Here is an 18,475-nt window from a genome sequence, read left to right on the forward strand (position 1 = left end):
AGGACAGGGTATACAGGAAGAAATAATGGGAGCTTGTGAGAAAGGAACAGCGATAATTATGGGTGATTTTAATCTACATATAGATTGGAAGAATCTGATTGGCAAAGGTAGCCTGGAAGATGAGTTCATACAGTGCTTTCAGGACAATTTCTTAGAGCAACAAGTTCTACAGCCAACCAGATCTGGTAATGTGTAATGAGATATGATTAATTAATGACCTCATTGTAAAGGAGCCTCTAGGTAGCAGTGATCACAATATGATAGAATTTCGCATTCAGTTTGAGGGAGAGAAGAGTAAGTCTAAGACTAGTGTTTTAAACTTAAATAAAGGCAATTATGAGGGCATGAAGACAGAGCTGGCTAAAGTGAACTGAGAAATTAGGTTAAGGAATAGGTCAGTAGAGATGCAGTGGCAGACATTTAATGAGATATTTCATAACTCTCAACAAAGATACATTCCAGTGAGAAAGACTCTCGGGGAAGGATGTACCATCCGTGGCTAACTAAGGAAGTTAAAGATAGTATCAAATTGAAAGAAAAAGCATACAATTCCACGAAGATTAGTGGCAGGTCAGAAGATTGGTCAGAATATAAAAACAGCAAAGAATAATAAGAGGGGAGAAATTAGAGTACGAGAGAAAGCTAGCTAGAAATGTAAAAACGGATAGTAAGAGTTTCTACAGGTATTTAAAAAGGAAAAGAGTAAGTAAAGTGAGCGTTGGTCTTCTAGAGAGTGAGTCTGGGGAATTAATAATGGAGGATAAGGTATTAGCAGATGAATTGAACAAGATATTTTGTGTCCGTCTTCACTGTAGAGGATACAAATAACATGCCAGAAATAATTGTGAATCAAGAGGTGAAAGGGAGGGAGGAACTTAAAACATTTACAATCACCAGGGAAAGGGTTTTGAAAAAATTATTAGAACTAAAAGCTGACTAGTCCCCAGGTCCTGATGGACTTCATCCTAGGGTCTTAAAAGAAGTGGCTGCAGAGATAGTAGATGCATTGGTACTAATTTTCCAAAATTCCCTAGATTCTGGAAGGGTCCCATCAGATTGGAAAATAGTGAATGTAACTCCTCGATCCAAGAAGAGGGAGGCAGAAAGCAGGAAACTACAGGCCAGTTAGCTTAACAACTGTCAAAGGGAAAATGCTAGAATCTATTATGAAGGAGATTATAGCAGGGCACTTAGAAAATCTCAATGCAATCAGGCAGAGTCAACACGGCTTTGTGAAAGGGAAATTGTGTTTGACTAATTTATTAGAGTTCTTTGAGGAAGTAACAAGCGACGTGGATAAAGGGGATCCTGTGGATGTGGTGTACTTGGATTTCCAGAAGGCTTTTGGCAAGGTGTCACATCAAAGGCTACTACACAAAATAAGAGCTCATGGTGTAGGGGGTAACAGATTAGCATGGATAAAGGATTGGTTAGCTAACAGGAAACAGAGAGTAGGCATAAATGGGTCATTTTCAGGTTGGCAAGATGTAACGAGTGGAGTGCCACAGGGATCAGTGCTTGGGCCTCAACTATTTACAATCTATATCAATGACTTGGATGAAGGGACCGAATGTATGGTTGCTAAATTTACTGATGACACAAAGGTAGGAAGGAAAGTAAGTTGTGAAGAGGAGTCTGCAAAGGGATATAGATAGGTTAAGTGAGTGGGCAAAAATTTGGCAGATGGAATATAATGTGGGAAAATTCCTCCACTTTGGCAGGAGGAATAGAAAAGCAGCATGTTATTTAAATGGAGACAGGCTGCAGAACTCTGAGGTACAGAGGGATCTGGGTGTCCTAGTACATGAATTACAAAAAGTTAATATGTAGGTACAGCAAGTGATTAGGAAGACAAATGGAATATTGTCATTTATTGCAAGGGGAATGGAATATAAAAGTAGAGATGTTTTGCTGCAGTTGTACAGGGCATTGGTGAGACCACATCTGGAATACTGTGTGCAGTTTTGGTATCCTTATTTAAGGACGTAATTGCTTTGGAGGCGGTTCAGAGAAAGTTCACTCGACTGATTCCTGGGATGAGGGGATTATCTTGTGAGGAAAGGTTGGACAAGTTCGGCCTGTATATATTGGAGTTTCGAAGAATGAGGGTTGATCTTATTGAAACATACAAGATCCTGAGGGGACTAGAAGGGGTGGATGCTGAGGGGATATTTCCCCTGTGGGAGAGACTAGAACTAGGGGCCACAGTTTAAAAATAAGGGGTGTCCCATTTATGATGGAGATGAGGAGAAATTTTTTCTCTGAGGGTCGTGAGTCTGTGGAAGTCCCTTCCCCAGAGAGCAGTGGAGGCAGATTCATACAATATTTTTAAGGCTGAGTTCGATAGATTCCTGATTAACAAGGGAGTCCAAGGTTATAGTTGGTAGTTGGGAAAGTAGGGTTGAGGTCACAATCAGATCAGCCATGATCTTATCAAATGGCAGAGCAGACTAGAGGGCCCGAATGGCCTACTTGTGCTCTTAATTCGTACGTTCATATGAACGTATCCCGCATAACTTTTTAACCACCTTATCTACCTATCCTGCTACCTTCAGGGATCTGTGGACATGCACTCCAAGGTCCCTTTGTTCCTCTACACCTCTCAGTATCCTCCCATTTATTGTGCATTCCCTTGCCTTGTTTGCCCTCCCAACTGCATTACCTCACACTTCTCCTGATGGAATTCCATTTGCCACTTTTCTGCCCACCTAACCAGTCCATTCAAATCTTCCTGCAGTCCACAGCTTTTCTCCTCACTATCAACCACAGGGCAAATTTTGGTATCATCTGCAAACTTCTTGATCAAGCCCCCCATATTCAAGTCCAAATCATTAATATATACCACAAAGAGCAAGGAAACAGCCTTCCAGTTGCAAAAGAGCTGAGTTTGGATTCCGCCAGGACCACTTGGCTCCAGACCAAACATGGACAAAAGAGCTGAATTCCAGAGGTGAGGTGAGAGTGACTGCCCTTGACATCAAGGCAGCATTTGACCAAGTGTAGCACCAAGGAGCTACAGTAAAATTGAAGTCAATGAGAATCAGGGTGAAAACTCTCCAGTGGCTGGAGTCATACCTAGCACAAAGGAAGATGGTAGTGGTTGTTGGAGGCCAATCATCTCAGCCCCAGGACATTGCTGCAGGAGTTCCTCAGGGCAGTGTCCTGGGCCCAACCATCTTCAGCTGCTTCATCAATGACCTTCCCTCCATCATAAGATCAGAAATGGGGATGTTCGCTGACGATTGCACAGTGTTCAGTTCCATTCACAACCCCTCAGATAATGAAGCAGTCCGTGCCCGCATGCAGCAAGACCTGGACAAAATCCAGGCTTGGGCTGATAAGTGGCAATTAACATTCGCGCCAGACAAGTGCCAGGCAATGACCATCCCAAACAAGAGAGTCTAACCACCTCCCCTTGACATTCAACAGCACTACCATCACCAAATCCCCCACCATCAACATTCTGGGGGTCACCATTGTCCAGAAACTGGACCAACCACATAAACACTGTGGCTACAAGAACAGGTCAGAGGCTGGGTATTCTGAGACGAGTGACTCACCTCCTGACTCCCCAAAGCCTTTCCACCATCCACAAGGCACAAGTCAGGAGTGTGATGGAATACTTTCCACTTGCCTGGATGAGTGCAGCTCCAACAACACAAGAAGCTCAACACCATCCAGGACCACACTGGCTGCTGCATGTACCATCCACAGGATGCACTGCAGCAACTGGCCAAGGCTTCTTCGACAGCACCTCCCAAACCCGCGACCTCTACCACCTAGAAGGACACGGAAGCAGGCACATGGGAACAGCACCACCTGCACGTTCCCCTCCAAGTCACACACCATCCTGACGTGGAAATATAGCGCCGTCCCTTCATCATCGCTGGGTCAAAATCCTGGAACTCCCAACCTAACAGCACTGTGGGAGAACCTTCACCACATGGACTGCAGTGGTTCAAGGAGGCAGCTCACCACCAGCACCTTCTCAAGGGCAATAAATGCTAGCCTTGCCAGCGACGTCCACATCCCGAATTTAAAAAAACACCCGTCAACCATTACCCTTTGCTTCCTGCCACTGAGCCAATTTTGGATCCAACTAGCCACCTTCCTTGGGTCCGATGGGCCTTTACTTTTTTGACCCATCTGACTTTGGGACCTTGTTAAAAGCCTCGCTAAAATCCATGTACACTGCATCAAACGTGTTACTCTCATCGATCCTCCTTGTTACCTCCTCAAAAAATTCGACTAATTTAGTTAGACACGACTATCCCTTAACAAATCCATGCTGACTGTCCTTGATTAACCCGTGCCTTCCTAAATGACGATTAATACTGTCCCTCACAATTGATTCCAATAATTTGCCCACCACCGAGGTTCGAATGACTGACCTATAATTACTCTTTCTCTTTCTCCCTTTTTAAACAACAGTTTGCCAATCCTCCGGCACCACGCCTGTAGCCAGGGAGGATTGGAAAATGATGGTCAGAGCCTCCGCTATTTCCTCCCTTGCTTCTTTTAACAGTCTGTGATACATTTCATTCAGGCCTGGCGATTTATCTACTTTCAAAGATGCTAATCCCCTTAATACTTCCTCTCACTATGTTTATTCCATCCAATATTTCATACTCCTCCTCAGCTACAATCTCTGCATCATCCCCCTCTTTTGTGAAGACAGATGCAAAGTATTCACACTAAGAACCGTACCCACATCTTCCGCCTCCACACACATAGATTACCTTTTTGGTCTCTAATAGGCCCTACACTTTCCTTAGTTATCCTCTTGCCCTTAATATATTTACAAAACATTTTTGGGTTTTCCTTAATTTTGCTTGCCATTATTTTTTCATGCCCTCTCTTTACTTTCCTAATTTTGTTTTTAATTTCACCCCTGCACTTTCTATACTCCTTCAGCTTCCTGCAGTATTGAGCTCTTGGTGTCTGACATAAGCTTCCCTTTTTTTCATTATCTTACCCTGTAGGCTCCTGGTCATCTAGGGGTTCTAGTCCCACCCTTTTTCTTTGTGGGAACACGTTTACTCTGAACCCCTTGAATGCCTCCCACTGCTCTGACACTGATTTACCTTCAAGTAGCTGTTTCCAGTCCACTTTTGCTAATTCACTTCTCAGCTTCGTAAAATTGGCTATTCCCCAATTTAGACCTGTCACTCCTGTTCTATCTTTGTCCTTTTCCATAACTATGCTAACTCTACCACCAAAATGCTCTCCCACTGATATTCCTTCCACCTGCCAAGCTTCATTCCCTAAAACTAAGTCCAGAACTGCCTGCCCCCTCTCTTGTTGGGCTTGCTACTACGTACTGGCTAAAAAAAGTTCTCCTGAATGCAATTTCAGAATTCTGCGCCCTCGCTATCTTTTGCACTGATTGTAATCCAGTTAATATTAGGGTAGTTGAAATCCCCTATTACTGCCCTATTGTTTTTGCACTTCTCAGAAATCTGCCTACATATTTGCTCTTCTATCTCCCTCTGACTGTTTGGGGGGGTCTATAATACACTCCCAGCAGTGTGACTGCCCCTTTTTTGTTCTTTAACTCAAATGGCCTCATTTGATGATCCTTCCAACATATCATCCCTCCTCACAGCCCTAAGTGTTTCTTTAACCAACATTGCCACCCCCTCTCCATCTCATCTGAAAGCCCTGTAACCAGGAATGTTGAGCTGCCATTCCTGCCCCTGTTTAAGCCATGTTTCTGAAATAGCTAAAATATCACACTTCCACATGTCTATCTGTGCCCTTAGCTCATCTGCCTTATTCACTATACTCCTTGCATTAAGGTATATACCATTAAGCACTGCCAAACTCCTTTGTTATCTAGTTTCTAACCTTTGTTTCCTCTGCCTTCCATTTCCAGCTCTGCTTCTCTCCCTTCTGACTCTACGCTCAGGTTCCCATTCCCCTGCCAAGCTAGTTTAAGTAAGGAAGTCTTACTACAATTGTACAGGGCTTTGGTGACACCTCACCAGGAGTACTGTGTAGAGTTTTGGTCTCCTTATCTAAGGAAGGATATACTTGCCTTAGAGGCAGTGCAACTAAGGTTCACTTAATTGATTCCTGGGATGAGAGGGTTGTTGTCCTATGAGGAGAGATTAAGTAGAATGGGCCTATACTCTCTGGAGTTTAGAAGAATGAGAGGTGATCTTATTGAAACATACACGATTCTGAGGGGGCTTGACAGGGTAGATGCTGAGAGGTTGTTTCCCATGGCTGCAGAGTCTAGAACTAGGGGGCATAGTCTCAGGATACTGAGATGAGGAGGAATTTCTTCACTCAGAGGGTTGTGAATCTTTGGAATTCTCTACCCCAGAGGGCTGTGGATGCTAAGTCATTGAATATGTTTAGGGCTGAGATAGATAGACTTTTTGGACTCTAGGGGAATCAAGGGATATGGGGATCAGGCAGGAAAGTGGAGTTGAGGGCGAAGATCAGCCATGGTGTTATTGAATGGCGGAGCAGGTTCGAGGGGCCGTATGGTCTATTCCTGCTCCTTTTTCTCATGTTCTTATGTTCTCAATATCTGGCTATTTATGTTGAGACATTAACAAGGGAAAGAGAAACAGTGAAGACTGATAGGGTTGAAGAGCCACCCAACTAAAGACAAGTCGAGACATGTCCTAGCCTAGCAATTGACTTCCTATTTTACAGGTGCAAATTGGGTATTACTCAAAGCCCAGGAAAAATATACATAATTAGCTTTGAATTGGCTACCTGGTGAACGACAAACGGAGACAGCCAGTCTAGGAAACAAAGATCAGTCAAATACAGGGAATTCACACATCACACTAAATAGGACACAGTAATCTGTGCACGATCGAGTCTGACGGGGTGGGGGAGTACTGTCTGAAGACTTCATACCTAGGCTTGATTGTATCCCGCTTATCGCACTGTAACGTTGAAATAAAGGCAAGAAACAAGGACCGAGTCTGCCTATCATTTTACCCGACGGATTTAACTTCACTGGCAAGCCAGCACAGACTGCACTTGAAGAGTCATGCCAAAAACACAAAAGCTGGGACAGTCGAGACCGGACTGAAGTGAAGACTGAATCAGCAGACCTGACTGCAGACGAAGACAGAATCAGCAGACCTGACTGCAGACGAAGACTGAATCAGCAGACCTGACTGCAGACGAAGACTGAATCAGCAGACCGGACTGAAGTGAAGACTGAATCAGCAGACCTGACTGCAGACGAAGACTGAATCAGCAGACCTGACTGCAGACGAAGACTGAATCAGCAGACCTGACTGCAGACGAAGACTGAATCAGCAGACCTGACTGCAGACGAAGACTGAATCAGGACGTAGCCTTCTTCCAACCCACGAACAGATGACCAACAAGGTGCAGCAGTGAACCTCGTACACTTGTGAGTATAATCTGGGAGTGGCGGACAAGTAGTTATTATTTAGAAAGCTGTATAGCGCTATAAAGGCTAGGAGGCATGGTGGGGAGGGCGAGGAGGATGAGGGTGCCTCACCCCCATCAAGAGCAACTAGCACACCAGGCAACATGGCCGGCAGGACTCGGTCTTGTTTTGAGGCGATGGGGAGGGGAGCACTGGTCATGACCAAATGGGTCCGGACGGGAGGAAACATGGACGTGGCGGGGCAGACCGTTTACCAGTACAAGGCCAACAGGTCAATAGAGACCTGTCCCTCACAGAGCTATGTGAACGTAGAGAACAGATACCCTATTATGACGGGATAGGGGACCCCACCCAAGTGCTAATTAAGGTACGGACACTGCAGCGGTCCCATGCCTTGACTAATAAGGATGCATGCCGCTTTCACAGTGCTCATATCACACTGAATCTGTTCAAATGGTAATCAAAAAGCAAGGACCAGTGCTTCAATCAATGGAAACTAAACCACGTGAAAGTGGACTGGTGAAAAAAAATACTGCGACAAAAAAGCAAAGAACAGAGCCAGTTTCAGCTTCAGTAGAGAATCTCCCAATGAAGCCCACAGTCTACATTCCTTTGGATAATGCTGAGGCTAATGGTCATGCTGAAGAGGGGTACTGTGGTTGATGACAAAAGCCAAGTGATCAGTAGTGGTATGCAGAAAACCATTGCCAAGAAACAGAGGAATGAATATGGTAAAGAAAATGCGAATATACAATTTACAGACTTTCTTTGAAAATTATGACATTCACTGAGGAGGCAGCTAACTGGGAGATTATGGATAAATTAGGAGAAACCAACCTGAAATTGGCAATTCAAAAACGGAGAAAGAAAACACAATATATATGGTATCACGGAGACCAGTGCAAGCCCCACAAAAAGGGCAAGGTTGCTGCTTAAGGACAGATATAACATTTGGTCTTTCTGTACATTTTCGGTACACCATGGAGGCGGTTGTCATCCTCATCTTGGCAACGCAACATGGACCATATCGAGGAAGGAATAGGCTGTCTGACAACAGCAAAAATGCGGCATCGATGCATCATCTCAAAGTTCCAACTGAGGAAAAAGAGACTAAACCGAATGTGACGGACCATGATATGGAGACGACCTGCCCGGGAATAGAGAATAACCCGAATAACAATGGACTGAAAGTCACTAAGTCAGACACCATATTATATAATGATGTATGATATTCTTGACCTTTACATTTACCTTTGTTTTGCCAACAGATGCTGTCCGTAATGGGTAAACAGTTTTTAGAAAGGAACAACTGCTCTCAAAGGCAATTGTGTATGAAGGTTTTTTTTAACTTAAATCCGATTCAAAAAGGGTTACATGGTATTAGTAAACAATTGGATCCCAAATTTTATTTAAATAAATCTGGAAGTTAGATGGGAATATAATTTGGTGTAAAGTGCGAAGACTCCAATTGATGTGTTATGCCGGGAAGACGCAAGCGAAATGACATTATCTCAAGGACGATTCCACTAACAGTAGCAATGCCAATGCTATCTGTTGATGAAAGACTGATGAAATATTCAAAGTGAACTTGATAGATTTTTTTGGAACAGGATGTACAATGTTATAGTTTGTGAACTAAACAGGACATTGGTTAGTGGGAATGAGGAAGTCTGGAATACCCCAGATACCTTTTGTTGTTCCAGGAGTGGCTATTTGGCTGTGATCATAAAATGTTACGGCGCAGAAGGCGGCCATTCGGCCCACCATGTCCGTGCCGGCTGAAAAAGAGCTATCCACCTTAATCCCACTTTCCAGCACTTGGTCCATAGCCCTGTGGGTTAGGGCACTTCAAGTGCTCATCCAAGTACTTTTTAAATGATTTGAGGGTTTCTGCTTCTACCACCCTTTCAGGCAGTGAGTTCCAGACACACACCACCCTCTGGATGAAAAAAATTCTCCTTAGCTCCCCTCTAGTCCTTCTGCCAATTACTTTAAGCTAGTGATGTGCAGTACAGCTCATTGCTAGCAGGTGGCTTCACCCTGGATGAAGAATCCCCTAACTGCTCTCCATAGGTCAAACGATGAAATTTGAAGAACAGACATGGCATATTCGAAGAGAGGAAGAGATTGCATTACACCATATATCTGGTTTGTCAATCAATATGACATTTTGCCTTACACTAACTGGGGATGACCAAAATTGAGGATAGATTATTGGTGCCTGTTGGGCCCCACAATGTCACAAAAAACCTTCAGACAGAAACCTTATTATCAATTATGGACTTTGCCCATCCAATTCCACACGTTTTCTTGAGTTTTAAACAATGGTATTAATTGTTTTAATTATTTTGTTTGTTGCCTTATGTTGTATTAAGTATTTGAGAGGAGAGGGCAGATAAAATAAAAAAAAGTGAAATATGTTGAGACACGAATGAGAGAAAGAGAAACAGTGAAGACTGATAGGGTTGAACAGCCACCCAACTAAAGACAAGTCGAGACATGTCCTTGCCTATTGTACAAATGCAAATTGGGTGTTACTCAAAGCCCAGGAAAAATCTACATAAGATAATTAGCTTTGAACTTGCTACCTGGTGAATGACAAACAGACAGCCAGCTGAGGAAACAAAGATCAGTCAAAAACAGGGAAGTCACACTAAACAGGACATTGTAATCTGTACAAGATCGAGTTTGATGGGAGAAAACTCACAACTAATTGAGATGGAGATGCCGGTGATGGACTGGGGTTGACAATTGTAAACAATTTTACAACACCAAGTTATAGTCCAGCAATTTTATTTTAAATTCACAAGCTTTCGGAGGCTTCCTCCTTCCTCAGGTAAATGTTCAGGAGCTCCTCGAAGCCTACGCATTTATACATATAGAACAATACATGGTGTTTACAGAATGCCCCTGCAACTGCCCGTTGCCAAGGCAATCACCGTGTTCAGACAGAGAGGTGTCACCTGCAGAACCCCCGAATACACATTCAACAAAAAAACAAACAGGAAAAAAAACAGAGAGAGGCAGAAACATCCGGAAGGCAGAGAAAGCCAGCAAATGACCCATTATATTAAAAACAGATAACATTTGTTCGCTGGTGGGGTAACGTGTAGCGTGACATGAACCCAAGATCCCGGTTGAGGCCGTCCTCATGGGTGCGGAACTTGGCTATCAATTTCTGCTCGACGATTTTGCGTTGTCGTGTGTCTCGAAGGCCGCCTTGGAGTACGCTTACCCGAAGGTCGGTGGATGAATGTCCATGACTGCTGAAGTGTTCCCCGACTGGGAGGGAACCCTCCTGTTTGGCGATTGTTGCGCGGTGTCCGTTCATCCGTTGTTGCAGCGTCTGCATGGTCTCGCCAATGTACCATGCTCTGGGGCATCCTTTCCTGCAACGTATGAGGTAGACAACGTTGGCCGAGTCACAGGAGTATGAACCATGCACCTGGTGGGTGGTGTCCTCTCGTGTGATGGTGGTATCTGTGTCGATGATCTGGCATGTCTTGCAGAGGTTACCGTGGCAGGGTTGTGTGGTGTCGTGGACGCTGTTCTCTTGAAAGCTAGGTAATTTGCTGCGAACGATGGTCTGTTTGAGGTTGGGTGGCTGTTTAAAGGCGAGTAGTGGAGGTGTGGGGATGGCCATAGCGAGGTGTTTGTCCTCATTGATGACATGTTGAAGGCTGCGGAGAACATGGCGTAGTTTCTCCGCTCCGGGGAAGTACTGGACGACAAAGGGTACTCTGTTGGTTGCGTCCCGTGTTAGTCTCCTGAGGAGGTCTATGCGATTTTTTGCTGTGGCCCGTCGGAACTGTCGATCGATGAGTCGAGCGTCATATCCCGTTCTTACTAGGGCGTCTTTCAGCGTCTGTAGGTGTCCATCGCGTTCCTCCTCGTCTGAGCAGACCCTGTGTATTCGCAGGGCCTGTCCATAGGGGATGGCCTCTTTGACGTGGTTAGGGTGGAAGCTGGAAAAGTGGAGCATCGTGAGGTTGTCCGTGGGCTTGCGGTAGAGTGAGGTGCTGAGGTGCCCGTCTTTGATGGAGATTCGTGTGTCCAAGAAAGAAACTGATTCTGAGGAGTAGTCCATGGTGAGCTTGATGGTGGGATGGAACTTGTTGATGTTATCGTGTAGTCTCTTTAGTGATTCCTTGCCGTGGGTCCATAGAAAGAAAATGTCGTCGATGTATCTGGTGTATAGTGTTGGTTGGAGGTCTTGTGCAGTGAGCGAACAAATGTTATCTGTTTTTAATATAATGGGTCATTTGCTGGCTTTCTCTGCCTTCCGGATGTTTCTGCCTCTCTTTTTTTTTCCTGTTTGTTTTTTTGTTGAATGTGTATTCGGGGGTTCTGCAGGTGACACCTCTCTGTCTGAACACGGTGATTGCCTTGGCAACGGGCAGTTGCAGGGGCATTCTGTAAACACCATGTATTGTTCTATATGTATAAATGCGTAGGCTTCGAGGAGCTCCTGAACATTTACCTGAGGAAGGAGGAAGCCTCCGAAAGCTTGTGAATTTAAAATAAAATTGCTGGACTATAACTTGGTGTTGTAAAATTGTTTACAACTAATTGAGGTGAACAAAGACAGAGCAATCTTTGTGGGGGAAATGGCTGTTCCAAAGCCAATTGGTTTTAAATAGTGTTTTAATGGCAGACAAAGATACCCAGTCTATATGTATTAGGTGGGTTTTGGTGGGCGTGTCCAAGGTATGAGCAAAGGTAGCATAAAGGGTTCACGATTTGGCAATTGGTGGGGCACTGTCTGAAGAGCTTGTGCCTACGCTTGACAGTATCCTACTTATCGTACTGTAACGTTGAAACAAAGGCAAGACAAGAAACAAGGACCGAGTCCGCCTATCATTTTACCCGACGGATTTAACTACATTTAACTTCAATTTATCTCATTCCTGTTTGTGGGATCTTGCAAATTGGCTACCCCTTTTTCTTATTCATTCATGGGATGTGGGCGTCGCTGGCAAAGCCAGCATTTATTACCAATCCCTAACTGCCCTTGAGAAGGTGGTGGCGAGCCACCTTCTTGAAGGTTCTCCCACAGTGCTGCTAGGTAGGGAGTTCCAGGATTTTGACCCAGCGACAATGAAGGAACGGTGATATATTTCCAAGTCAGGATGGTGTGCGACTTGGAGGGGAACGTGCAGGTGGTGGTGTTCCCCTGCGCCTGCTGCCTTTGTCCTTCTAGGTGGTAGAGGTTGTGGGTTTGGGAGGTGCTGTCGAAGAAGTCTTGGTGAGTTGCTGCAGTGCATCTTGTGGATGGTACGTACTGCAGCCATGGTGTGCCGGTGAAGGAGGATGGGGTGCGAATAAGAACACAATAAGAACATAAGAAATAGGAGCAGGAGTAGGCCAATTGGCCCTTCGAGCCTGCTCCGCCATTTAATAAGATCATGGCTGATCTGATCCTAACCTCAAATCTAAATTCATGTCCAATTTCCTGCCCGCTCCCCGTAACCCCTAATTCCCTTTACTTCTAGGAAACTGTCTATTTCTGTTTTAAATTTATTTAATCATGTAGCTTCCACAGCTTCCTGGGGCAGCAAATTCCACAGACCTACCACCCTGAGTGAAGCAGTTTCTCCTCATCTCAGTTTTGAAAAAGCAGCCCCTTATTCTAAGATTATGCCCCCTAGTTCTAGTTTCACCCATCCTTGGGAACATCCTTACCGCATCCACCCGATCAAGCCCCTTCACAATCTTCTATGTTTCAATAAGATCGCCTCTCATTCTTCTGAACTCCAATGAGTAGAGTCCCAATCTACTCAACCTCTCCTCATATGTCCACCCCCTCATCCCCGGGATTAACCCAGTGAACCTTCTTTGTACTGCCTCGAGAGCAAGTATGTCTTTTCTTAAGTATGGACACCAAAACTGTATGCAGTATTCCAGGTGCGGTCTCACCAATACCTTATATAACTGCAGCAATACCTCCCTGTTTTTATATTCTATCCCCCGAGCAATAAAAGCCAACATTCCGTTGGCCTTCTTGATCACCTGCTGCACCTGCATACTAACATTTTGATTTTCTTGCACTAGGACCCCCAGATCCCTTTGTACTGCAGTACTTTCCAGTTTCTCGCCACTAAGATAATAACTTGCTCTCTGATTTTTCCTGCCAAAGTGCATAACCTCACATTTTCCAATATTGTATTGCATCTGCCAAATCTCCGCCCACTCACCCAGCCTGTCTATATCCCCTTGTAGTTTTTTTTATGTCCTCCTCACTCTCTACTTTCCCTCCCATCTTTGTATCATCTGCAAACTTTGATATGTTACACTCGGTCCCCTCCTCCAAATCGTTAATATAGATTGTAAAGAGTTGGGGACCCAGCACCGACCCCTGCGGAACACCACTGGCCACTGGTTGCCAGTCCGGGAATGAACCATTTATCCCAACTCTCTGCTTCCTGTTAGATAACCAATCCTCCACCCATGCCAGAATATTACCCCCAATCTAGTGATTCTTTATCTTGAGCAATGATCTTTTATGTGGCACCTTGTCGAATGCCTTCTGGAAGTCTAAATACACTACGTCCACTGGTTCCCCTTTATCCACCCTGTATGTTATGTCCTCAAAGAACTCAAGCAAATTTGTCAGACATGACTTCCCCTTCGTAAAGCCATGCTGACTTTGTCCTATTAAATTATGTTTATCTAAATGTTCTGTTACTGTCTCCTTAATAATAGACTCCAAAATTTTACCCACCACAGATGTTAGGCTAACTGGTCTATAATTTCCAGCCTTCTGCCTACTACCCTGGCAGGCAGGCTGCTTTGTTCTGGATGGTGTCGAGCTTCTTGAGTGTTGTTGGAGCTGCACTTATCCAGGCAAGTGGAGAGTATTCAATCACACTGCTGACTTGTGTTTTCTAGATGGTGGAAAGGCTTTGAGGAGTCAAGAGGTGAGTCACCACTGCTCAATACCCAGCCTCTGACCTGCTCTTGTAGCCACAGTATTTATGTTGTTGGTCCAGTTTAATTTCTGGTCAACGGTGACCTCCAGGATGTTGATGGTGGAGGATATGGCAATGGTAATGTCGTTGAATGTCAAGGGGAGGTGGTTAGATTCTCTCTTGTTGGAGATGGTCATTGCCTGGCACTTGTGTGGCGTGAATGTTACTTGCCGCTTATCAGCCCAAGCCTGGATGTTGTTTCGGTCTTGCTGCATGCGGGCACGGACTGCTTCATTATCTGAGGGGTTTCCTACATTACAGCAGTGGCTACACTTGAAAAGTACTTAATTGGGTGTAAAGCACTTCGGAACGTCCCAAAGTCATTAAAGGAGCTATATAAATGCAAGTCTTTCTCTTTTAAATATCAATTAACAGACTGCACATTTATATTGGGGCAGAAATTGCTCGAAGTGGTGAACCAACAGTGCTCGCCACTCCATAGATTTATACTAACCCACTAACTTACTTTACTTCGGGCACTTCCTTGAATAGGAAGCAGAGAAGGGCCCAGTGTCAGTTCAAGCGAAGCGAGAACCCTGGGAGAAGTGAGAGGTTCACACTCTCCACTCGACCAATCAGAATGCAGCATTTTTGACAAGCTGCGAAACTCTCTCTGCGGGCTTCCAAGGTGAAAACCAGGAAGTGAAAGTGCAACATTAATATCATTGCAAGAACAGTTATAGACAGCGAAAAGAGAGGGTAAGAAATAATTTAATTAAAAGAGACAGAAGAGTAAAGCAAAAAAAATTTTATGACCAAAAACTATTAGAATAAAGAGTAATGAGACTCCACATTTCAAAAAGTTAATTTTTAGTTGTTTGGCAGTCATTAATACTTACCACGCTATTAAAACTTAGTTTAGACCTGGTATTTTTAGGCGTATCTGTTTTGTGGATATACGAGTTACTTTCCAGCTGGGCAGATAAGCAAGTTGGCACTTTTTTAATGATTTCTCTGATATACCTTTAATTCGAAGATGTCTTATCGCCGGCGAATCCGTGGGAGCAAGTTCCGGATTTCCGCGTTTACTGCGCATGTGCGAACGCCGGAACTTGCTCCTCCATTTTGCCACTTACAACGGAGAGCGCTGCTGAGCTCACCGTTATTTTGAAAGCAATTTCTGCCCCATTATTTTTTGTTCTCTTTGGGCAAAATGTCCATCATTCCAAATCTAACTTACATATTAAAAAGGGTGCAGGAAAGGGGGAGCTCGTGCTGGAATGATGAAAAAATCTTTACACTTCAGTACCTTTCCAGTCTAACACGGGAAGATTATGAGCACACTACCAGTTCTGGTATCACAGCTGCCCAATAGGATGCAATGCATCCACAAAAAGGAAATATGATACTGTGAACATACTAGTTCTGTTTCATGCCCCACAGAAGATGGAACTGTGGAACCCAAGGTTAGGTAAGAGTAGCCAATTAGTACATTCCAAAGAACTGCCTGTGATGCAACCAAAAACTAGTCCATCCTTAAATAACCATCATTGGAACAGAGCCACCTGTTACAGAACCACATGTTCGGGGGCGGGGCGGGGCGGGGCGCGGCGGCGGGGCATTTTTTCTGAGGAGGAACTAGACCAGCCCAATCTGAAGCAATTGCCAAATTTATCCAAAACTGTATTGAGCAGTGGTGACTCACCTCTTGACTCCTCAAAGCCTTTCCACCATCTAGAAAACACAAGTTTGGCACTCATCCCTAAACACGATCTGATCAGGTTTCAGCAGTTAATGCTCTCATCTTTTCAATCAGAAAGGTGTTAGATGAATGGAATAATTTGCTTTTAATGTTTTCAAATAGTTTTTTTTAATTGCCTGTGATTAAACAAAATTAAAATAACCTCCATCATGTGCTTCACAATCCCAATGCATTCATAAAATGATAGTTTACAAGAAACTATCTGAATATGACAAAATTAGTTAGCTAAAATAAGTATCTCATGTTATCCAATATATATAAAATGTCTTGAATTTTACCAAATAGGTTTAAGTATGTAGAAAACAAAGCTTGCATTCAGTTATTTCAAAAACAGATTCAAACAAGCAATCGTTCTGGATAAAAAAGCAACACCAGTGTCCATACCTCTCAAGTGTCAAGCTTTGGAATGTTATTTCATGCTGCAGAGATCTCATGCCTCAATAAAGTGCTGGTGACTCTCACTTGGTCCCATATCAATATTGAACCAGAATTAAACACCATTGTTGAAATAAAATTTGAAGCTAGTTGGTTAAAATCAGATGTCTTCAATTAGACTGGTGCTGGAAATTTGTAGTAAAGATTCCACTTTGCAAACAAATCAGTAATGACCTGTATCAACAGATACAGCAACTTATTTTTTTAAAAAGAAAACATTTAAAGAGTGAAACAAAGTTATTTAATATTATCCTTGAGGAATCTTTTGTGGCTCCCCCGACCCTTCCCTTCCAGAGTCAGTTAAAAGCAATAAAAGCCCACAGCTAAAACATTGCAGCCTCCGGGATGATTTATAAATTACATTTGAAGGGGCAGTAGAACTGGACAGCAACTAACCACCAACGCTATCAGACAAAAAATGCAAAAATGTTTTTAAAATACACTGACAATTGAATCAAAAGAATACCCAAACGTTTTCAGCACTCACTTTATTAACAGAAATCAGTCTCAACTCAGGATTGTGTAGTTGCCCAAGTCTGAGTAGAGCAGTTGCACAAGTCCCACAATCTTGGCAGCACTTATCTAAAGACCTCTTAATTTTTTTTTTCAAAAAGTTCAGGCTATTCTGAAGGAGAAATCTACAGAAAAAAAACTTGCTTCTCAGAATTATATATTTTTTTACAACGCAAAGCTTGAAAATTGTATTTTAAAAAAAACATGAATATTTTGGTAACTCTTCTCTGTTTGATTAACAAAATCCCAAATTAACACGGATCACAAATGAAATTCTTCGAAAAGGTTTGGGAATCTCAGAACGACAAGAACTATGAGAGAATGGCAGGACAATAATTGAGAAAAAAATAGTCCAGTCAGCACACCACATTTAAACTTTTATCCGTCGCTGGGGTGACCTTGAACCGAACCAGCTCCGACCCACCCCAAAATCACAACAGAGACATCTGAAAAGTGTCCCGGATTAACCAGCTCAGTGGCCCCACTTCACACACAATTTATCTCTTGAAAAGACTGTGAATGTTATTCGATTAAAAACAAATGAAGCAAAACACAAAGCTCAAATTACTCTCCACAGAAAGTGAAAAAATATTTTACCAGACAGGATAAAAATTTGTAAAAAAAATTATCTTTGCTCCTCCCGCTCCCAAATGTTTGCAAAACTAAATTGAAACTCTGCTCACAAATTCTCCTTCACACGCTTTCTAAAACACATTTAAAAACAAAACTTTAAAAAGAGAAACGTCAACATACAGCCTCGCGCTGCTTTTTATTTCATTTCCCAACCTTGGAGCGCCTCGACCGAGAGGAGAGCGGCCAGGAATGTGAGGCAGGTTGCCGCTGTCAACATATTTGGGTCTCGGTGCCGGCGGCCGGTCCGGGCTGCAGCTCCCGCACTCTCAGCTCGCGGGTATCCGCAGGGGAAGGGGTCTCTCTCAGGGCGAAGACCGTCCCTCGGTGCCTTCCACACTCTCTCTCTCCCCTCTCTCCTCTCTGTCTCCCACACACACAATCCAGCGAATTCTCAGTGTGCAACAGGAATCTCCCCCTCCCCCACAAACCGAAATCCACTGTCTCCCCCCTCCGACAAACCGTGGGAGCGCCGGCCCCTGTCAGCACAACCCGACTCCCCGCCCGCCCCCTCACTCCCCCCTCCCCGCCCGCCCCCTCACTCCCCCCTCCCCGCCCGCCCCCTCACTCCCCCCTCCCCGCCCGCCCCCTCACTCCCCCCTCCCCGCCCGCCCCCTCACTCCCCCCTCCCCGCCCGCCCCCTCACTCCCCCCTCCCCGCCCGCCCCCTCACTCCCCCCTCCCCGGCCCCCTCACTCCCCCCTCGCCCGCCCCCTCACTCCCCCCTCCCCGGCCCCCTCACTCCCCCCTCGCCCGCCCCCTCACTCCCCCCTCCCCCCTCGCCCGCCCCCTCACTCCCCCCTCCCCCCTCGCCCGCCCCCTCACTCCCCCCTCCCCCCTCGCC

The 18,475-nt window shown here is 44.6% G+C and overlaps 1 protein-coding gene across 2 annotated transcripts in view; it reads right to left on the reverse strand.

The window, feature by feature from the left end:
- The window catches only part of fndc1 (fibronectin type III domain containing 1), a 331,091-nt gene extending 313,047 nt beyond the window's left edge, over positions 1-18,044 (reverse strand). For both annotated transcript variants that reach the window (XR_010963686.1, XM_067989150.1), the window contains exon 1: positions 17,789-18,044. Coding sequence is in view for 1 of the 2 variants with exons in the window: in XM_067989150.1 (XP_067845251.1) it covers positions 17,789-17,852 (64 nt within the window). In the remaining variant the exon portion in view is untranslated. The remainder of the gene's footprint in view (positions 1-17,788) is intronic.
- Positions 18,045-18,475: the final 431 nt, after the last annotated feature.

Source organism: Heptranchias perlo, chromosome 8 (genome assembly GCF_035084215.1).
Source record: "Heptranchias perlo isolate sHepPer1 chromosome 8, sHepPer1.hap1, whole genome shotgun sequence".
Classification (NCBI taxonomy): domain Eukaryota; kingdom Metazoa; phylum Chordata; class Chondrichthyes; order Hexanchiformes; family Hexanchidae; genus Heptranchias; species Heptranchias perlo.